The sequence below is a fragment of the Zea mays genome, chromosome 5, assembly GCF_902167145.1.
Source record: "Zea mays cultivar B73 chromosome 5, Zm-B73-REFERENCE-NAM-5.0, whole genome shotgun sequence".
Classification (NCBI taxonomy): domain Eukaryota; kingdom Viridiplantae; phylum Streptophyta; class Magnoliopsida; order Poales; family Poaceae; genus Zea; species Zea mays.
In genome coordinates, this window is record NC_050100.1 from 209,332,151 (window position 1) to 209,353,431 (window position 21,281).

Consider the following 21,281-nt stretch of genomic DNA (forward strand, 5'->3'; position numbering starts at 1 on the left):
CAAGCCCACGGACGGTGAGATTATTTAATTTGGATTACAAAATTGGCATCATATGCTTGCGATTCAACTGAGGCATGAGTTACTATACTAAGTGCATGGTTCACTCTTGTAGGTTGGGTATTTTTGATTCTACGATTGATTCCAGAGAGCTAAGACGCCGTGGACGACAGTCCACATCGTCGTCTTCACAGTCGTCCCGTTCACGATCATCCGCCCACGACATAGAGATGGCAGTGTTGCGTCAACAGGCAGAGTACCATCAATCAGTCTTGAGGGAACAATTGGAGTACCAGAGGCAACAATCTGAGTACCAGAGGCAACAAGCCGAGTACCAGAAGAAGAGGGACGAGTATTATGCAAACCTCCAGGCCCAAAATCAAGCTCTTCTCTCGGTAAGCTGAAGTAACATTTTGTAGCTTATTTTGCAAAACACTTGATGTGTATCTTATTAGCTCAACAATGACTTGTATATAATTTGTAGCAACTAGCCCAACAAGCGGGCGTCCCTATGCCGACATATGGGATGCCGCCTCCGGAGTTTGCACTGCCAATGCCAATGTTGGCGCCTCCACCACCGCCTCCGCCTCCGTCACAATTCCCTATGGTATGTACACATATGCGTGTGACATGTTCATAGATGTCTTATGTGTTTAAATGAACAATTGAGTGGTTACTATTTCATGTGCTTGTGTTATAGGGATTTCAGACACCACCCGCTTCAGTTGCCGCACCTGGAGATGGGTCTGGTCAGGACGACCCAACACATTCGTGGGTGAACAATCTTTTCAGCACGCATAGTCCAGCCGGAGGAGGTGGCGATGGATATGAGTGATACTGATGTAAAACACTTGTTGAAACCTTTCATGTGAAAGCCTACCCGTCGAATAATGTTCATTTTGTAGTTTGGACAACTATGTTTATGTAAACACTTATTGCAACCATTTGGAACTATGTTGTTATGTTAAATTTTGTGAATGTGAATGCTTATGTGATTATATTTGTGAATGTGTATACTTATGTGAGTATATTTGTTAATGTGAATGTGTATATGTGTATGAATTCTGTTTTGTATTTGCAAATGTCAGATTTTTTAAAATTCAGATTTTTGTGCAATTTCTGCAAAACGTTATGTCCGACGGCTTTAGTGTAAGCCGTCGGACATATGCTGTATGTTATGTCCGACGGTTTAAAGCCGTCGGACATATGCTGTATGTTATGTCCGACGGCTTTAAGCCGTCGGACATATGCTGTATGTTATGTCCGACGGCTTTAACCGTCGGACATAGCAGTTGTGGGCCCAGACAGCGGTTAAAACGGTTACTCCGCCTTATCTCCGACGGTTCGATAGTTATGTCCGACGGCAGCCGTCGGACATAACGCTATTTCCGACGCGTTAACTCCGACGGCTTAAAACCGTCGGAGATAAGTTACTGCCGTCGGACATAGCTTATCTCCGACGGTTTAGTTCTTATGTCCGAGGGTTTTAGCTGTCGGAAATTTTCTCGTTTACTGTAGTGCAGCAGCCACGTACGTCGAGCACGCAGGCAGGCGGGAGCGGGGACGGCGACGCGCCCACATGAACATGATGGCGCTCTGCGGGCCGGGCCTGCTGCGCTGCGCTGCGTGCATGCGGTGGTCCACGCACGCAAAGGAAACGCCGAGCGCCGGTAGTCAAACAAACGATCCATCGTCCATCGATCCACTGGCTCGCGCTCGCGCGGGCGTATTGACTGGACCGGCCATCAAAGGGAGGGGGGCCCTGTACTTCCGCCGAACATATCCAGGACAAGTTGCCGGTTTCTCTCCGGCAAGGGCAGCCCGCAGCCATGCATGGCCGGTGGCCCTGCCGATCGGCATTATGACACGCGGCCCGGCCCCCTGCCGATCGGCGTATTGACCTCCAGTCCTCCACGGTGGCCGCCGGCCACTGACTGTTTCGCTCGACCTCGCGCGCGGGTGCCCAGAGGGCTGCTGGCTGCGGTCCACACTACTAGCTCGTACACGGACGGGCGCGCACTGGGTGGTCGATCGGCGACGTGACCATCCGGTCTGCTCCGTCCGGTCTCTTCGTGGTGGTGGCGGCCAGTGGCCACTCACGCGCGCACTGAGACTGAGACTAAGGGGACTTCTGCAGGGGCTCGAATCGCACCTGTTGCACCCCGGCCGGACGTCAGGCCTGCCTGCACACTCTGTGGACTGGACAGTACTCGAGCAGCCCTCACATGGTCTCTGGGACTTTGAATATTCTGAATCGAACCAAAAACAACTTTCGCGACGCACTAGCACGCAGCATTGTTGGTACATTACACTCATTCATTATACTGCGTGTATTGTATTGCTGACTTATAAGAATCACAAAGAATTGATCCAAAACGAATGAGGCGACACGTACGACCGAGGTCGGTCTACACTTGATCGAGAGTACACGTACTGAAACCGTGGCCAGCGCAACACACTACATACATACAGTGTGTTGGCTGCCCTGCCAGCGTCTTCTTTCTTGGGAGCAACAGCTAATAACAACATCAATAACGAACAACAACAATGCACAGGTAATTAATATCAACTGAGACGGGACGTGTATATATGTATGCATGTGATCTCCGTGTAGCAGCATGCATCAGCGGCAGCAGGAGCGGGGCGGGCGCGTCGATCATCTGGCCTGGACGTGGTCTTCTGTGGAGTTGACGTAGGCGAACCACCTCTGGAGCTGGCGGTTGTAGGCGCACGGCCGCTCGACGTGGAGCAGGTGGCCGGCCTTGCGGATGCCGTACAGGAAGCAGTTGTCGCCCAGCTGCCTGCGATTTCGTCGCGAATCGGATCGATCGCGCGTGGTTAGTCAATTAGCGCGGGCACCCGGCAATGGCGTGCGAGAGAGAACTTTGCCTGCCTTGATTGGCAGCAGCATGCATGCATGCAAAGGGCAAAACGTACGGGCGAGTGCTTACTCTTTCATCTTCCTGGCGAGCTCGATGTCGAAGATCTTGTCCTCCTCGCCCCACAGCAGCATTATTTTCTGCGACCACGGTGAGAATTCGTTTCACCTTTTCTTTTTGAAACAATGGATTCAAATGGGCTTGAATGCTCGCTTTGTTTCCCCAAAAGCCAGCTCAGAGATTAACTGGGCTTTGGCCGTTTCGTAATGAGTATGGGCCCTCAAAATCTAGTGGGAGGAATAACAACAGAACGGGAATATCTCTTTGGATGTATCTGCACTCTGCCGGTCACTTTCATCAGTCATCTAACATGGACCCCTAAACCAAGTAGCTGTGGGTTAGGTTGGTTTGGTTTTGTAAGAAAGTAAGGGCTTGTTTGTACAGGTGAATTGGATGATATTGAATCGGTTTAAATATATATAAAGTTAAAATTTATCTCAATTCATTTTAATACACACTAATTCAATGGAATTGAAATAACCGAAATAAAGGCGGGACGGTACCTGTTGGAATACAGGGATCTTGGCGTCCGTGTTGCTGGTTATCAGCCCCTGCAACAGCTCCATCCTCTCCTTCCTGTTGGTGAACATCACCTTGAGGTAGTCCTTGTAGAACCTGTCGGGGAACCACATCTTCCTGTACATGGAGACGGAGAGGAGCGCCTTGAGCCCCTTGAGCGTGTCGGGCATGAGCAGCTCGGCGGACGACCCGGCCCCCAGCCGCTCCATGGTCTCCCTGTTCACCGCGTCCGTCATGGCCACCACGGACCCGGACACGCACAGCGACCGCACCAGCCCCGGCCGCGCCTCGGCCAGCTTGAACGCCACCATGCCCCCGTAGCTGAACCCGACCACGTCGCACCGCGCCACGCCCAGCCGCGCCAGCGCCCCGGCCACGCACTCGGCCTGGAAGTCCGGGGACCGGTCCGCGCTCGACGTCGACGACTTGCCGAAGAACATCAGGTCCGGGATGTACAGGTTGTAGCGCGACACCAGCACGCCGAAGTTGAACTGCCACGTCACGTTGCCCTCGGCGGCGAAGCCGTGGATGAGCACCACGTTGGGCCTCGACTCGGGGCTCTTCCTATTCTTCTTCTTCTTCTTGGCGGCGGTAGGCTCGAGCGGGCTGATGGTGGTGCCCTTCTTGCCCACGTGGTGCTTGGGCGCCCACACGTGCATGGTCGTGCCCGGCTCCAGCTCCATCTCAATGGGGCGGAGCCCGGCCATCTTCATCAACCGTGACAGCACCGGCTTCTGCGCCTCGATGAAGTTCACCATCTTGCTGGAGCTGAAGCTGAAGCTCGATCGATCGGCCGCGCGCTTGCTCCGTCCGCTCCCTTGCCGGTGCCTAGCTGGCTTTGTTTGGTCGCCGGCGCGCGTGGCTGCAGCTCGCTGTTGCTCAGTCAGGCGTTCGCGCCGGGCCCGTATTAATAGAGAGGCGCACCGTACCGGAGCAGGGTCGGCGTGGCCGCATGGGCTGCGCAAGTGCAACGACGGGGAGCGGTGTAACGACCGGCGATGGCGACGGACGCGCGCGAGCCGGCGGGCGGGTGGGTGGGGTTTGGGTGGCGCTGGGCCCAGTGGCAGCGGGAGAGCGGAGTGGGGACAAGTTGAAGCGGGGAGGCGGGTTCAGTGATCTACCGGAATGCACACATGCGCGCGGTAGCTTGGATTGGTGCAACCAACTGTTCTGCGCGTCGCCGGCTCCCCTGCCCTTGAGGCATCAGGCATGTATCCTCTAATTCTTGACTTGATGATTTGTTATAGACGAGTTACGACGAAGCTTTCAGTCTCTTACGTAGTAATGCTGTACTTAAAAAGAGGCTAGGTGTACTCTGATATGATCCGAAGGTTTACCAGACCGTGACCGGCGAAGATAATGACACCAATTAATTTATTTGTAAACCAGCAAATAAAGGTGGTCTAAAGGGTTTGTTCGGTTAGCTCTCATTTCATGTAGATTGAGTGGGTTTGATTGAGTTTAAATTTCAAAAAAGTCAAACTTTTTATTTTTTTTAATCTCATCCAATCCATTTGTAACGAGAATAACCGAACAAGGACTAAAACAGATTGTATAGTGTATTTGAGTACCTAGCCTTTTCCTTATAAGATTTTCTATTTGTCATATTGAAAAATAACCTTTTGCAAATGGTTTTGTTTCTTTGTTGGGTTAAATGGTGTTGGATTTTTTTTTTCTTGCATTCATTTGGTTGCCGAAATATTACGTTTTTATTATATTTCCCATTTAGAAATTATGTTTTACATGGAATTCATATCTATCTATATTGATTTCAAATTCGTACAGAAATTACATTGTTATTATTTTATTTTCCTAATTTTTCATCTATATAATTGTTGACACCTTTTTGGAGACGCCAACCACTTCAAAAGAACCAGCGGCGTTGCTCTCTGGTCAGGCGCGGACGGTCCGCGGCACAGGGCCGGACGGTCCGCGACCTGGCGTGAGGCGGTGGTGCTCTCTGGTCAGGCGCGGACGGTCCGCGGCACAGGGCCGGACGGTCCGCGCGTGCGCAGGGGCGGCGGATGATCGCCGGCAGCGCCTGGATCTCGCTCCCGGGAGGGACCCCGTCGGGGAGGAGAGATCCTAGGAGTTGTCTAGGCTCGGGCAGGCCGACCTAGACTCCTCTAATCGACGTAGAGTCGAGGAGAGGCGGAGAATTTGGAGATCGAGAGGCTAAACCTAAACTAGACTAGAACTACTCCTAGGATAAAATGCGAAATAGAAGTTGTATTGATTCGATTGATGATTACAAATTGGTCGTATACCTCTCTATTTATAGAGGAGGGGGGCTGGACCCTTTACAAACTAATTTCCGAGCTTATCTCGAGATTTTCGCCAACAAACATAGCAAGAAACTCGGAACCCTAATCTGTTCTGCGCCTGCGCGGACCGTCCGGCCCATAGGCGCGGACTGTCCGGACCGCGGACCGTCCGGCCCATAGGCGCGGACTGTCCGGACCGCGGACCGTCCGGCCCCAGGGCCGGACCGTCCGCACACTCAAAATGGTGCTCAACATATGCCCCCTGCCTTTTGGTGGAGCTGAGCGAACCAAAAGCAACTAACTCGATATGATCATATCGGTTTTCTTAGGCATCTTGCCACTTACTAGGATGGTACGCAGTGGCCTTGGTCTCGATGGTTGACTCAACGGACGTGATCCCTTTAGCTTTGGTCGAACTGTCAGTCCCAACACCGCCGAGCGTCATACTGGTCCTGACCAATTCGTCACCTTGCCTTCCTAATTCTCTAAGTGTTCTGGCGTAGCTCCGTAGTCGACCAGGTCTTCTCCTTATTTTTTTAGGTCGTCTTCCTCAATGGGCGTCGGTACGTCGTCGAAGGTGTCTTGGTGTAGTGCGGATGGTTCGGCCTCAGGGGTCGGATGGTCCGCGTCTTGTGCAGATGATCCGGCCTTTATAGCCGGACAGTCTACCATACCTGCAGAGAGATGCACAGTTGTCGTTTTATTTTCTATCTTTGTGGCCGTTTGATTTTTCTCAACGGCCTTTGGTCTCCATCTCTTTTGTAGTGGCGGATACTGCGGATGCGTGTCATTGAATATTCTTTCTGCCTCCTTTTCCTGATTCTCCTTTGCTCTGAGGCGCTGTAATTTTCGCTTTTGCGATCGTGTCAATCCCGATTGGCACCATCGGGGCATGGAGTATTTTGGATCGGCTGTTTTGTTGACAGTCGTACCTTCTTTTTTGTTTGTGTTGGCCGATTCACCAAAAATCATCGGCCCTTCGTTACTTTGTTGTACGACGACATCTGTCGTTCCTATTTTAATGACGTCTCCTTTTTTCGCATTGTTGGAGTTTGTAGCTGTATGCCCCCTTGCCGGATTAGTCAGCCTTTGGGGCCGAGTTGTTCGGCAATCTTGTTGGGCCTGTGCTCGTGGACCAGATTGAGGGGCTCTCAATCGGTCTTGTACTGGAGATATCAACCTATTGAATACAGATGTTTGAGGTGCCCCCCAAGCGGGGTACTGTGGCATCCCAAATGGATATGGTGGCATGCTCCACATATGAACATATGGTGGAGGTATGTATGTGTATGGATATGGCATGGGTGGATATGGTGGTGGAGGTGTCCATGCAGGCACGTTAGGTCTTAATTGAACATTATGACCTCCCGTCCTTTCCGATTGGTGTGGTGGTCCAATCGGCCTAACCTGCCGTCGCACCTGGGTGGGTAAGCGAGGTCCCTTTGGTGGCCGGTCGCTGGGGCCAGCCTTCTTTTTCACATATTTAGACAATAATTGATCAAAGGTCGGGCTAGATTTTACCAACTGACCAGTTGCCTTGAACGTGTTAGTTTTCCACGTACCTATTTTTGGTCGTCGTGGTTTGAAGGCACGTGGTCGCCGCGGCTCTTCAGCGTTGCCGGACCGTCCGCTGGAACGCTCCGGACCGTCCGGTGATGTTACGGACCGTCCGCGCCTGGACACCGGACCGTCCGCGATGCGTAGTATGGGTTCTCGCACATATCCCCTGGTTTGCGCTTGCCCCCCAGTGCCGGAGTTTGTGATGGTTACTTTCAGTGTTTCTCCTCCATCAGGAGTCTTTTCGGCCACCACTTTCCGGCAAGAAATTTTGTTGTCTCCATCGGCCTCCCGTGAGTTGCCGATGATGACTTCTTTGTCTTTGCCCTTATTGGCTGTGCTGGCCCGAATTAGAACCCTTTTGCCCTTGAAGTCGATCATATTCATTGGAAAGGGCTCCGTGTCCTCCTGAAATTTCAATCGTCCTTCGTTAATGGCCGATTGGATTTGTCGTCGGAACACATTACAATCATTAATGGCATGGGAAAATGAGTTGTGCCACTTGTAGTATGCGCGACGCTTTAGTTCGTCGGCAGGTGGAACGATATAATCAATTTTAATGTTACCATTTTTTAGTAATTCATCGAATATCTTATCACATTTGCCGACATTAAATGTAAACTTAACCTCCTCCTGCCGTTCATTCCGAACTGACTGCAAGGAGGAGCAAGCCGAAGATTTGGCTTGCTCGGGCCAAACTATTTCGGCAGTGTAAACTTTCTTTGGTTCATCGTCCGAACTACTTTGATTGTGTTCTACTATATGGACATTATGATGAACCGTTTTGACTAGTTCTTTGCTTCGGCTTTCACAAGTCGAAGCTCTCTGATGTAATTGTGCTAGAGTAAAGAACTGGATGCCTTCTAATCTCTCTTTTAAATAATAGCGCAATCCATCAAAGGCTATTTCCGCCAGTTGTTTATCTGTTAAATGAATTTGAAAGCATCGGTTTCTCGTATCCCGGAATCTCCGGATATAATTACTAACCGATTCATCCTTTTCTTGTCGTAGAGCCACTAAGTCTACTAAATCTAGCTCATAATCGCCAGAGAAGAAATGTTCATGAAATTTTTGTTCTAAATCTCCCCACGACAAAATGGAATTAGGAGGGAGCGTGGCATACCATGTGAATGCAGTCCATATTAAAGATAATGAAAATAAACGCACACGGAATGCTTCGGTGTCGGCCAATTCTCCTAACTGTGCTAAGAACTGGTCTATGTGCTCACGCGTGCTCTTTTCTTGGTCACCCGAAAACTTTACGAATTCGGGTATTTTGGTCCCCTGTGGGTATGAGAGTCGATCAAACTTGCTATCATAAGGTCTCCGATATGACTGCCTCCCGGGGACTATACTAACTCCGAGCTTATCTCGGAACGCCCCAGCTATTTCCTCCCTTACTATATCGATGGCAGCCGGTGGGAGACCACCGGTTCTTTGATCCAATATGGGTGAGTTTGTTTGGATGTTGGTGTGTTGTTTTCCTCCCCATTGGTTTGGGTTTTGCGGCGCGTTAATGCATGCCCTATGAGGCTCATAGGACTGGCCATTCCTTTCTGGCCTTCTAGGGGCCGGAAAGTTCTCTCTCACGGGTTTGATAGATTATATTATGATGCTGTTGTGTCGTATGGTGAGATGGGGAGTCTAGCTGGTACGGATACGGAGTTGGATATCCATCCTCCTTAAAAAACTCTGTGCCGGACCGTCCGGTTAAATACGCGGACCGTCCGACTCCGTGCGCGGACTGTCCGGCCATGTGGCCGGACCGTCCGACATTATATTCGGGCTGTCTGGCGTCATACGCAGACGGTCCGAATGGGTTATCTAGGGTTTGTACGGCATGTGACGGCTTGGGTGCAGGTCTCGGTAATTCGCTTCTAAAAATAGGATCAGCCGCCGCTGGCCCGAACGGTCCGCGCCCATGTGCAGACGGTCCGGACATGCGCAGATCGGCAAATTTATCGCCGATGTGCGTGGGAGGCTGTCGTTGCCTAGGGTACATGTCCATCGGCATCCCATAAAGGGGTTGTGACTGGTTGTGCCAACCTGTAGCCGATGAATTATGTGTGTATTCCCTCCATTCAACCTCGTGCGAAGAAAGATTTGCCGTAGTAGACTTATCAAGCGCACGCACTAGACGTTTATGATCATTTTGTATATCCCCTACGATACGTTGCAACTGTTCTCGCTGTTCGTCTATGTAAGCTTTAAGAGATTGGAGTTCGTTGGTGCTACTTACATTGGGGATATCTGGTGTGGGTCAGAACGAAGCCGGATCCGTCGCCCGATGTCGGACGACCTTGTTGTTCCTGTCCACTTTGAAGTTGGTCAAGAACTTTGCTTTTGCTTCTTGGATCAGCTGCTCCTGGTGCTCCTCGAACAGGAGCTGTTCTTCAGCCGGCAAGGTCTCCCATGTCGGTGTGATGATATTTGTCAGGGACCATAATTTGGGGTACCCTCAAGACTCCTAATTCTCAGCTGGTAACCCCCATCAGCATAAAGCTGCTAAGGCCTGATGGGTGCGATTAAGTCAGGGATCAGTCCATTCGAGCGACTCGATCACGCCTCGCCCGAGCCTAGCCTCGGACAAGGGCAGCCGACCCCGAAAGATTTCCGTCTCGCCCGAGGCCCTGCCTTCGCTAAGAAGCAATCCTGACTAAATCGCCGCACCGACCGACCAAGTCGCAGGAGCATTTAATGCAAAGGCGACCTGACACCTTTATCCTGACGCACGCCCTCCAGCAGAGCCGAAGTGACCGCCGTCACTTCACCGCTCCACTGACCGGCCTGACAAAAGGACAGCGCCGCCTACGCCACTCCGACTGCAGTGCCGCTTGGCAGAGTGAGACTGACAGGCAGTCAGGCCCTGCCGAAGGCACCATAGGAAGCTCCGCCTGACCTAGGGCTCGGACTCGGGCTAAGTCCCGGAAGACGGCGAACTCCGCTCCGCCCGACCCAGGGCTCGGACTCGGGCTAAGCCCCGGAAGACGGCGAACTCCGCTCCGCCCGACCCAGGGCTCGGACTCGGGCTAGGTCCCGGAAGACGGCGAACTCCGCTCCGCCCGACCCAGGGCTCGGACTCGGGCTAAGTCCCGGAAGACGGCGAACTCCGCTCCACCCGACCCAGGGCTCGGACTCGGGCTAAGACCCGGAAGACGACGAACTCCGCTTCGCCCGACCCCAGGGCTCGGACTCCGCCCTGGCCTCTGCCGAACGACCTCCGCCTCGCCCGACCTAGGGGCTCGGACTCGGCCTCAGCCATTGAAGACAGACTCGACCTCGGCTTCGGAGGAGCCTCCACGTCGCCCAACCTAGGGCGCAGGCCAGCCACGTCAACAGGAAGCGCCATCATCACCCTACCCCGAGCTGACTCGGGCCGCAGAGAACAAGACCGGAGTCCCATCTGGCTAGCTCCGCCAGATAGGCAATGATGGCGCCCCGCATGCTCTGTGACGACGGCGACTCTCAGCTCTCTTACGGAAGCAGGAGGACGTCAGCAAGGACTCAACCGCTCCGACAGCTGTCCCTCCGCCAGGCTCCGTCGCTCCTCCGACGGCCACGACATCACACCAGCTGGGTGCCAAAATCTCTCCGGTTGCCACATCGGCATGTACTTAGGGCGCTAGCTCTCCCCCGCTAGACACGTAGCACTCTGCTACACCTCCATTGTACACCTGGATCCTCTCCTTACGCCTATAAAAGGAAGGACCAGGGCCCTCTTAGAGAGGGTTGGCCGCGCGGGGACGAGGACGGGACAGGCGCTCTCTTGGGGCCGCTCGCTTCCCTCTCCCGCGTGGACGCTTGTAACCCCCTACTGCAAGCGCACCCGACCTGGGCGCGGGACGAACACGAAGGCCGCGGGATTCCCACCTCTCTCACGCCGGTCTCCGGCCGCCTCGCTCCTTTCCCCCCTTCGCGCTCGCTCCACGCGCTCGACCCATCTGGGCTGGGGCACGCGGCGACACTCACTCGTCGGCCCGAGGGACCCCCCGGTCTCGAAACGCCGACAGTTGGCGCGCCAGGTAGGGGCCTGCTGCGTGTTGACGAACAGCTTCCCATCAAGCTCCAGATGGGCAGTCTCCAGCAACCTCACCGACCCGGGACGGTGCTCCGTTTCGGGAGTCTTGAGTTCATGTCCTTCGACGGCAGCTACGACATGATACTCCTTCCACCGCCACGCGACAACGACAATGGCGGCCGACAGTCCGCCCGCCCGCGGCGGAATCGACGACGTCTTCCCCGCGTGGTGGAAGAACAACGTTCGAGCTCGCCCCATCCTCTTCCCTGCCAACGGAGGAGGAGGCGGGGCAACCAAGGCCGAGCAGGAGGCCGCGCCTCGTCGGCTGTCGAGCGAGTCGACGTCCCTAGCGCCCCAACGGGGGGCGCGTCGGGCATCGACCTCGCGTTTGAGACGAAGGCGAGCGCCGTCTCCCCGCGACACGCCAATCTCGAGCAAGCGGACGACGCCAGCACGCTCGTGGAAGGCTTGCTGGGCGTCACCCTCGTACCTGAGAAGACGGTGCAGTCAGTCCCCGACGTGACTTCATCGCCGTTCATCGACCGAAAGGTACCGACCGATTCCCATCCTACGTCATTTGGATTTAGCCTCAACCCACCTAGCGACCTTGCTTTGGCGGGCACTCTCGTAGAGGCGAGTTCAAACCCTCTGGGGTTTCGCATGCGGTCGCCTTGGGACCGGCTGACGGACATCTCGACCTATGGGCCCTCCGGGTCCGAGGAAGACGACGACCCCAGTATCTGTTGCAATTTCTCTGGACTTGGCAACCCTAGTGCCATGCGGGACTTCATGACCGCATGTGACTACTGCCTCTCCGACTGTTCCGACGGTAGGCGCAGCCTCGACGACGAGGACTGCGGCCCAAGCCGCGAATGTTTCCACGTCGATCTAGGGGGTCCCTCCGAAGGCAATCATCTCGGCATGCCGGAGGACGGTGATCTCCCTAGGCCGGTGCCTCGCGCTGACATCCCGCGGGAGCTATCTGTGGTCCCCGTTCCGGCGGGGGGTCACGACCCACAGCTCGAGCAAGTCCGTGGGGCACAGGCCAGGTTCGACGAGGGAGCAGGAGCGCTTGAGCCAATCCGCCGGGACGTCGGGCAGGCATGGGCGGGCCAACCCCCGGCCGGAGAAATACGTCACCTGCCCCAGGGTCTCCAACTCCGCGCCGCCGATGACATCAGGGTCAGGCCGCCACCCGCATCCAGTGGGGTCGGTCAGAACCTGGCTGCAGCAGCGAAGCTCCTCCGCGCGATGCCGGAGCCATCAACCACCGAGGGTCGGCGAATCCAGGGAGAGCTCAAGAATCTCCTGGAAGGCGCTGCGGCCCGACGGGCCGAGAGCTCTGCCTCCCGAAGGCAGGGATACCCCTCGGAACCTCATGCCACGACTTCCCGACCCATGCGGGAAGCCTCGGTCTACACCGGGCGCACGCGCAACACCGCGCCTGCGGCCTCGGGCCACCTCGGCAACGAGCACCATCATCGCGACCGTCGGGCCCACCTCGACGAGAGGGTGCGCCGAGGCTATCACCCCAGGCGTGGGGGACGCTACGACAGCGGGGAGGATCGGAGTCCCTCGCCCGAACCACCCGATCCGCAGGCCTTCAGCCGGGCCATCCGGCGGGCACCGTTCCCGACCCGGTTCCGACCCCCGACTACAATCACAAAGTACTCGGGGGGGGGGGGGGAAACGAGACCGGAATTGTGGCTCGCGGACTACCGCCTGGCCTGCCAGCTGGGTGGAACGGACGACGACAACCTCATCATCCGCAACCTCCCCCTGTTCCTCTCCGACACGCTCGCGCCTGGTTGGAGCACCTGCCTCCGGGGCAGATCTCCAACTGGGATGACCTGGTCCAAGCCTTCGCCGGAAATTTCCAGGGCACGTATGTGCGCCCCGGGAATTCCTGGGACCTCCGAAGCTGCCGGCAGCAGCCGAGAGAGTCTCTCCGGGACTACATCCGGCGATTCTCGAAGCAGCGCACCGAGCTGCCCAACATCACCGACTCGGATGTCATCGGCGCGTTCCTTGCCGGCACCACCTGCCGCGACCTGGTGAGCAAGTTGGGTCGCAAGACCCCCACCAGGGCGAGCGAGCTGATGGACATCGCCACCAAGTTCGCCTCTGGCCAGGAGGCGGTCGAGGCTATCTTCCGAAAGGACAAGCAGCCCCAGGGCCGCCAACCGGAAGATGCTCCCGAGGCGTCTACTCAGCGCGGCGCCAAGAAGAAAGGCAAGAAGAAGTCGCAAGCGAAACGCGACGCCGCCGACGCGGACCTTGTCGCCGCCACCGAGCACAAGAACCCTCGGAAGCCCCCCGGAGGTGCCAACCTCTTCGACAAGATGCTCAAGGAGCCGTGCCCCTATCATCAGGGGCCCGTCAAGCACACCCTTGAGGAGTGCGTCATGCTTCGGCGCCACTTCCGCAGGGCCGGGCCACCCGCAGAGGGTGGCAGGGCTCACGACGACGACAAGAAGGAAGATCACCAAGCAGGAGAGTTCCCCGAGGTCCGCGACTGCTTCATGATCTACGGTGGGCAAGCGGCGAATGCCTCGGCTCGGCACCGCAAGCAAGAGCGCCGGGAGGTCTGCTCGGTCAAGGTGGCGGCGCCGGTCTATCTAGACTGGTCCGACAAGCCCATCACCTTCGACCAAGACGACCACCCCGACCACGTGCCGAACCCAGGGAAATACCCGCTCGTCGTCGACCCCATCATCGGCGACGTCAGGCTCACCAAGGTCCTTATGGACGGCGGCAGCAGCCTCAACATCATCTACGCCGAGACCCTCAGGCTCCTGCGCGTCGATCTGTCCTCCGTCCGAGCAGGCGCTGCGCCCTTCCACGGGATCATTCCTGGGAAGCGCGTCCAGCCCCTCGGACGACTCGACCTTCCCGTCTGCTTCGGAACGCCCTCCAACTTCCGAAGGGAGACTCTGACGTTCGAGGTGGTCGGGTTCCGAGGAACCTACCACGCGGTACTGGGGAGGCCATGCTACGCGAAGTTCATGGCCGTCCCCAACTACACCTACCTGAAGCTCAAGATGCCGGGCCCCAACGGGGTCATCACCGTCGGCCCCACGTACAAACACGCGTTCGAATGCAACATGGAGTGCGTGGAGTACGCCGAGGCCCTCGCCGAGTCCGAGGCCCTCATCGCCGACCTGGAAAGCCTCTCCAAAGAGGTGCCAGACGTGAAGCGTCATGCCGACAACTTTGAGCCAGTGGAGACGGTTAAGGCCGTCCCCCTCGACCCCAGTGGCGACGCCTCCAAGCAGATCCGGATCGGTTCCGGGCTCGACCCCAAATAGGAAACAGTGCTCGTCGACTTTCTCCGCGCGAACGCCGACGTCTTCGCGTGGAGTCCCTCGGACATGCCCGGCATACCGAGGGATGTCGCCGAGCACTCGCTGGATATTCGGGCCGGAGCCCGACCCGTCAAGCAGCCTCTGCATCGATTCGACGAGGAGAAGCGCAGAGCGATAGGCGAGGAGATCCACAAGCTAATGGCAGCCAGGTTCATCAAAGAGGTATTCCATCCCAAATGGCTTGCCAACCCTGTGCTTGTGAGAAAGAAAGGGGGGAAATGGCGGATGTGTGTAGACTACACTGGTCTCAACAAAGCATGTCCGAAGGTTCCCTACCCTCTGCCTCGCATCGATCAAATCGTGGATTCCACTGCTGGGTGCGAAGCCCTGTCTTTCCTCGACGCCTACTCGGGGTACCACCAAATCAGGATGAAAGAGTCCGACCAGCTCACGACTTCTTTCATCACGCCCTTCGGCATGTACTGCTATGTCACCATGCCGTTCGGTTTGAGGAATGCGGGCGCGACGTACCAGTGGTGCATGAACCATGTGTTCGGCGAACACATCAGTCGCACGGTCGAAGCCTACGTCGATGACATCGTAGTCAAGACAAGGAAAGCTTCCGACCTCCTCTCTGACCTTGAAGTGACATTTCGATGTCTCAAGGCGAAAGGCGTCAAGCTCAATCCCGAGAAGTGTGTCTTCGGGGTGCCTCGGGGCATGCTCTTGGGGTTCATCGTCTCCAAGCGGGGCATCGAAGCCAACCCGGAGAAGATCGCAGCCATCACTAGCATGGGTCCCATCAAGGACTTAAAGGGCGTACACAGGGTCATGGGATGTCTCGCGGCTCTGAGCCGCTTCATCTCATGCCTCGGCGAAAGAGGCCTGCCCCTGTACCGCCTCTTAAGGAAGGCCGAGCACTTCACTTGGACCCCTGAGGCCGAGGAAGCTCTCGGGAACCTGAAGGCGCTCCTCGCAAAGGCGCCTATCTTGGTGCCCCTAGCTACCGGAGAAGCCCTCTTGGTCTACGTCGCCGCGACCACTCAGGTGGTTAGCGCCGCGATTGTGGTCGAGAGGCAAGAAGAGGGGCATGCATTGCCCGTTCAGAGGCCAGTTTACTTCGTCAGCGAGGTACTGTCTGAAACCAAGATCTGCTACCCACAAGTTCAGAAGCTGCTGTATGCAGTGATCCTGACGCGGCGGAAGTTGCGACACTACTTCGAGTCTCGTCCGGTAACTGTGGTGTCATCCTTCCCCCTGGGGGAGATCATCCAGTGCCGAGTGGCCTCGGGCAGGATTGCAAAGTGGGCGGTGGAAATCATGGGCGAGACAATCTCGTTCGCCCCTCGGAAGGCCATCAAGTCCCAGGTCTTAGCGGACTTCGTAGCCGAATGGGTCGACACCCAGCTATCGACGGCTCCGATCCAACCGGAGCTCTGGACCATGTTTTTCGACGGGTCGCTGATGAAGACGGGAGCCGGCGCGGGCCTGCTCTTCATCTCGCCCCTCGGGAAACACCTACGCTATGTGCTACGCCTCCACTTCCCGGCGTCCAACAATGTGGCTGAGTACGAGGCTCTGGTCAACGGGTTGCGGATCGCCATCGAGCTAGGGGTCAGGCGCCTCGACACTCGTGGTGACTCGCAGATCGTCATCGACCAAGTCATGAAGAACTCCCACTGCCGCGACCCGAAGATGGAGGCCTACTGCGATGAGGTTCGGCGCCTGGAAGACAAGTTCTACGGGCTCGAGCTTAACCACATCGCTCGGCGCTACAACGAGACTGCGGACGAGCTGGCAAAAATAGCCTCGGGGCGAACAACGGTTCCCCCGGACGTCTTCTCCCGGGATCTGCATCAACCCTCCGTCAAGATCGACGACTCGCCCGAGCCTGAGGCGCCCTCGGTCCAGCCCGAGGTGCCCTCGGCACAGCCCGAGGCACCCTCAACTCGGCCCGAGGCGGCCTCGGTTCAACCCGAGGTACCCTCGGCCTCCAAGGGTGAGGCACTGCGCATCGAGGAGGAGCGGAGCGGGGCCACGCCTGATCGAAATTGGCAGACCCCGTACCTGCAATATCTCTGCCAAGGAGAGCTACCCCTCGACCGAGCCGAGGCTCGGCGGATAGCGCGACGCGCCAAGTCGTTCGTCTTGCTGGGCGATGAGGAGGAGCTCTACCACCGCATCCCCTCGGGCATCCTCCAGCGATGCATCTCCGTCGCCGAAGGTCAGGAACTCCTGCAAGAAATACACTCGGGGGCTTGCGGCCATCACGCAGCGCCTCGAGCCCTTGTCGGGAATGCTTTCCGGCAAGGCTTCTACTGGCCAACGGCGGTGGCTGACGCCACTAGAATTGTCCGCACCTGCGAAGGGTGTCAATTCTATGCGAAGCAGACCCACCTGCTCGCTCAGGCCCTGCAGACGATACCCATCACCTGGCCCTTTGCTGTGTGGGGTCTGGACCTCGTCGGCCCCTTGCAGAAGGCGCCCGGGGGCTACACGCACCTGCTGGTCGCCATCGACAAATTCTCCAAGTGGGTCGAGGTCCGACCTCTGAACAGCATCAGGTCCGAGCAGGCGGTGACGTTCTTCACCAACATCATCCATCGCTTCGGGGTCCCGAACTCCATCATCACCGACAACGGTACCCAGTTCACCGGCAAAAAATTTTTGGACTTCTGCGAGGATCACCACATCCGGGTGGACTGGGCCGCCGTGGCTCATCCCATGTCGAATGGGCAAGTAGAGCGTGCCAACGGCATGATTCTACAAGGGCTCAAGCCTCGGATTTACAATGACCTCAACAAGTTCGGCAAGCGATGGATGAAGGAACTCCCCTCGGTGGTCTGGAGCCTGAGGACAACGCCGAGCCGGGCCACGGGTTTCACGCCGTTCTTCCTGGTCTACGGGGCCGAGGCCGTCTTGCCCACTGACCTGGAATACGGCTCCCCGAGGACGAGGGCCTACAGCGATCAAAGCAACCAAGCTAGCCGAGAAGACTCGCTGGACCAGCTGGAAGAGGCTCGGGACAAGGCCTTGCTACACTCGGCGCGATATCAGCAGTCCCTGCGACGCTACCACGCCCGAGGGGTCCGGCCCCGAGGCCTCCAGGTGGGCGACCTGGTGCTTCGGCTGCGGCAAGACGCCCGAGGGAGGCACAAGTTCACGCCCCCCTGGGAGGGGCCATTCGTCATCGCCAAAGTTCTGAAGCCCAGAACGTACAAGCTGGCCAACAGTCAAGGCGAGGTCTACGACAACGCTTGGAACATCCAACAGCTACGTCGCTTCTACCCTTAAGATGTTTTCAAGTTGTTCATATACCTCGCATCCGCGCAAAGTTTAGTCATCAAGGAAGGGTCGGCCTCGCCTCGGCAGAGCCCGACCCTCCCTCAGGGGCTAAAAGGGGGAACCCCCTCTGCGTTGAAATTTTCCTCGAAAAAAGATCTCTTCTGTCAGAATATCTTTCGTGCTTTCTGACTACTTCGAAAAGTGGGTCCTGAAAACGACGGAGTACACGTAAGCAGCCAAGGCTGACCGAGCCGAGGGACTCCTACGCCTCCGGGATACGGATACCTCACTCATCACCTTCTGTGATAAGTAACTTGCGTTCGGATAAAGTGATTCCGCGGACCGAACAAGTCTTCACGTTCGGAAGCTCTTCTGCCGAAGCGATCCTTCGAGCCTTCTCGACTGAGTCGGTGACAGGGCCTCATGGACGGGTGAAAGTGCGCGTAAGCGGCAAGGCCGACTGAGCCGAGGGACTCCCACGCCTCCGGGATACGGATACCTCACTCATCACCTTCCGCGAGAAGCAACTCTCGCTCGCACAAACATCCCTGTTACCGACAAAAAGTCCAGATACTCGAAACAAGAGGAAAGGAGACGCAGCTTTACAACGCAGCGAGGGTGTGTGTACTCTGGCCTCGGCGGCCGCAGAAGGCACACGCTACAAGACACTCTGATCCTGCAGGCTCGGGTCTTGACGCTGGAAGGGGGCAGTAGCACCCTCGGCATCGACGACACCTTCAGCGAGGTCCAACCTAGCCTCGGACGGCGACGCGGTCCAAGGATCCCCACTCTGGAGGACGACGTCATCGTCACGCCCGGACAATCGCCGCCAGGGACTTCTCCGGGAATCCGGCCCGAGCAGGCGGCTCGGCCGGTCGCCCCTGGGGCCTCGGCCAACCATCTTCCAGGGGCGCCAGCTCGACCCGAGGCCTCGGCTGATCGACTCCGATGTCGGTCCCGCTGACGGACAACCCGGCTAGGCTCCGGCCAACCATGTTTCATTTTCGAGCCAACTCCGCCTCTGTTCATGCTGATATCGCTACCCCTGGCCTCGGCTCGTCGAAGAGCGGCCAAGGGGTCCCTTTAACTAAGCTAGGGGAGCCTCAGACAACAAGGCCGACCGAGCCGAGGGACTCCTACGCCTCCGGGATACGGATACCTCACTCGTCACCTTGACACGGGGCGACTCATGCTTGGTGAAGCGGTTCAGACAACCAACAGGCGAGTCTTAGTGCTCGAAAATGAGGAAAAAAACATGGCTCCGTGCCAAAATTACATACATGTTTAGGCCTCGACAGCCGCAATGAACAAAAAACCCTGGCATTCAAAGTGCCATTACAAACGGAACTCCGGTTCCATCCCCGCGGGTACGAACAACCCCACAAGATTGGGGAACCCGCGGAGCGATCGCGGGCCGACGGGCGGCCCGCCGCCGCCTGATCCGGCAACGGCGACAACAACCCCTGTCCCGGGCGACGAAGCAGCTTCAGCAGCGGCTTCGGGGCAGGTGCTACGACAGAAGGACTCTCGCCCACCGAGGACGAGAGCCAGCCATTCAGACCGGGAGACGGAGACCCAGGGCTACTGGCGGAGTTGGCCATCTCGTCGGCAGAGAAGCCATCTCTGGCTGCCGACGCCTCAAAGCGCGCCGGCAGGTCTTCGCCCTCGCCGAAACCACCCAGAACATGGGCGCCGCTCTCGCGGTACGCGGCGCAACCATCGTCCGGACGCAGGACGTAATGCTGCGCCCTGGCTGAGTGGCGGCGGTCCGCCTTTCCCGGCATGGCTGGGGGAAGTCTCCGCGAAGCTGGAGGATGCCATTCTCCCCTAGACGCCAGGGGAAGAAAAGAGTAACCAACCCACGCGGAGGCAGCCCCCCGACTCGCCTCATCCTCCATCTTGGCCTAGATGACGAAAATCCTTGAGGCTGAGGGAGGGGCAGAGGCCGCGGCCCGGCTCGCTTTCCCCCACCGTCAAACCGGAGGTCACCATCTTGGGTGACCGCCGGTGGAGGGGTGCAGCCGGGCAGCATGATGAAAATCCTTGAAGCCGAACGATGGCTGAAAGGCACCAACTCCCACGGAGTTGCGTTCCTCCAACGATGAGGTGGAAAGACGGCGGATCTCCCCCATCTGGGGGCTTGGAAGGTGGAGGGACACGATGCATAAGGGAGCGCGAAGACATGGCCGCCTTCCAAGGGGGTCACCCCCCTTTTTAAGGGCGGTTCTCCCTACTCGCGTCCCCAGCCGTCACGGGCTGAGTCTTCTCCAACACACTCCAAGGTCCTCCCCTATGGCGCGGGGGCTGGGTCCCACACGTCATGCAAGCCGGCTCAGAGCAGAAGAAGCCAAACCGCCGCGCGTGGTGCACACGACCGCCCAGCGGTTACAAGTGACCCTCCACTTTTGCCCAGACCAACGGGCGAAAGAGGCGGGCAGCCATGCAGGCGGCATGCAACCGCGCCAAGTGGACGCGCTTCTCCGACTCCCGACACGCCAGCATGGAGGCCCAGGCCCACGCGTCACGTAATCGGCGCGCCGGATGCTGCGTGCAAGCGACTGCACCACCACTTGCGCCACCACCGCGCCTCCTCGATTGCAGAACCAATACCACGACTCGAGGCGACCCAGCACACGACCCAACAGCGCCAGCCTGACGCGGCGGTCAATGCGGTCAAAAATGGGCCGGCAGTAATGACGGTGGCAGGCGGGCGGGAGCAGCGGTCACGTCGTCAGCCAAGCTCACGTCCCATCCGGGGGCAGCAAGAGAACCCCCTCTCACGACGTGAAGACAACGCGCTCGTGATCCGTTCCTCGAACGGCTCGCGCACGCGCAACGGCCGCCCTGCCAACCGCTCGCCCCATCGCATTAACTCCGCGGCAGGACATGCGGCGCTTCTGGCAGAAGAAGCGAGCGACGCTTCGCCTTCGCCGTAATAACCGCGCCAAAAAAGGTACGCCGCGTCGTTTCGATTTCGTATCCTTTTCCTTTTTTCCTCTTTCTCTCTCTTGCAACAGGGACCGGGAAAGGGGGAAACCCCGAAAAGGATCCTTCCCCGCGAAGGAACCAGGCTCCGAGCCAACTTACTGATCAGAGGTTCGAAGGCTGGCCCCCCGAGGGGTTTCAACAGCCGCCTCAGATCGCGTGGGCCCTACACCCACTACTGGTCAGAGGTTCGAAGGCCGGCCCCCCGAAGGGTTCCACGACCGCCTCAGGCTACTCGGGCTCCGTGCCCATTACTGATCAGGGGTTCGAAGGCTGGCCCCCGAAGGGTTCACAGTCGCCTCAGACGCCGAGCAAGGGATGACCAGGGGTACGTTCGATACATAACCAAGGCTCGGGCTGCGCTCCCGAGGTACCCTAGGACATTTTCGAGACCAGCGGGAGCGATCTTGTA

The 21,281-nt window shown here is 57.3% G+C and overlaps 1 protein-coding gene and 1 long non-coding RNA gene across 2 annotated transcripts; one reads left to right on the forward strand and one right to left on the reverse strand.

Annotated features, from left to right (window-relative positions):
• The first annotated feature begins 541 nt into the window (after positions 1-541).
• LOC103627621 (uncharacterized) lies at positions 542-1,035 on the forward strand. Its single transcript, XR_553736.4, has 2 exons — positions 542-604; positions 698-1,035. It is a non-coding gene; the product is annotated as an uncharacterized lncRNA (long non-coding RNA).
• Positions 1,036-2,312: 1,277 nt separating this feature from the next.
• LOC100279953 (uncharacterized) lies at positions 2,313-4,320 on the reverse strand. Its single transcript, NM_001152903.1, has 3 exons — positions 3,440-4,320; positions 2,949-3,016; positions 2,313-2,798 (listed from the first exon to the last, which is right to left on the reverse strand). Exons 1-3 carry the CDS (start codon positions 4,211-4,213, stop codon positions 2,654-2,656), a joined length of 987 nt encoding a protein of 328 aa, NP_001146375.1. The 5' UTR covers positions 4,214-4,320; the 3' UTR covers positions 2,313-2,653.
• Between the last annotated feature and the right edge of the window lie 16,961 nt (positions 4,321-21,281).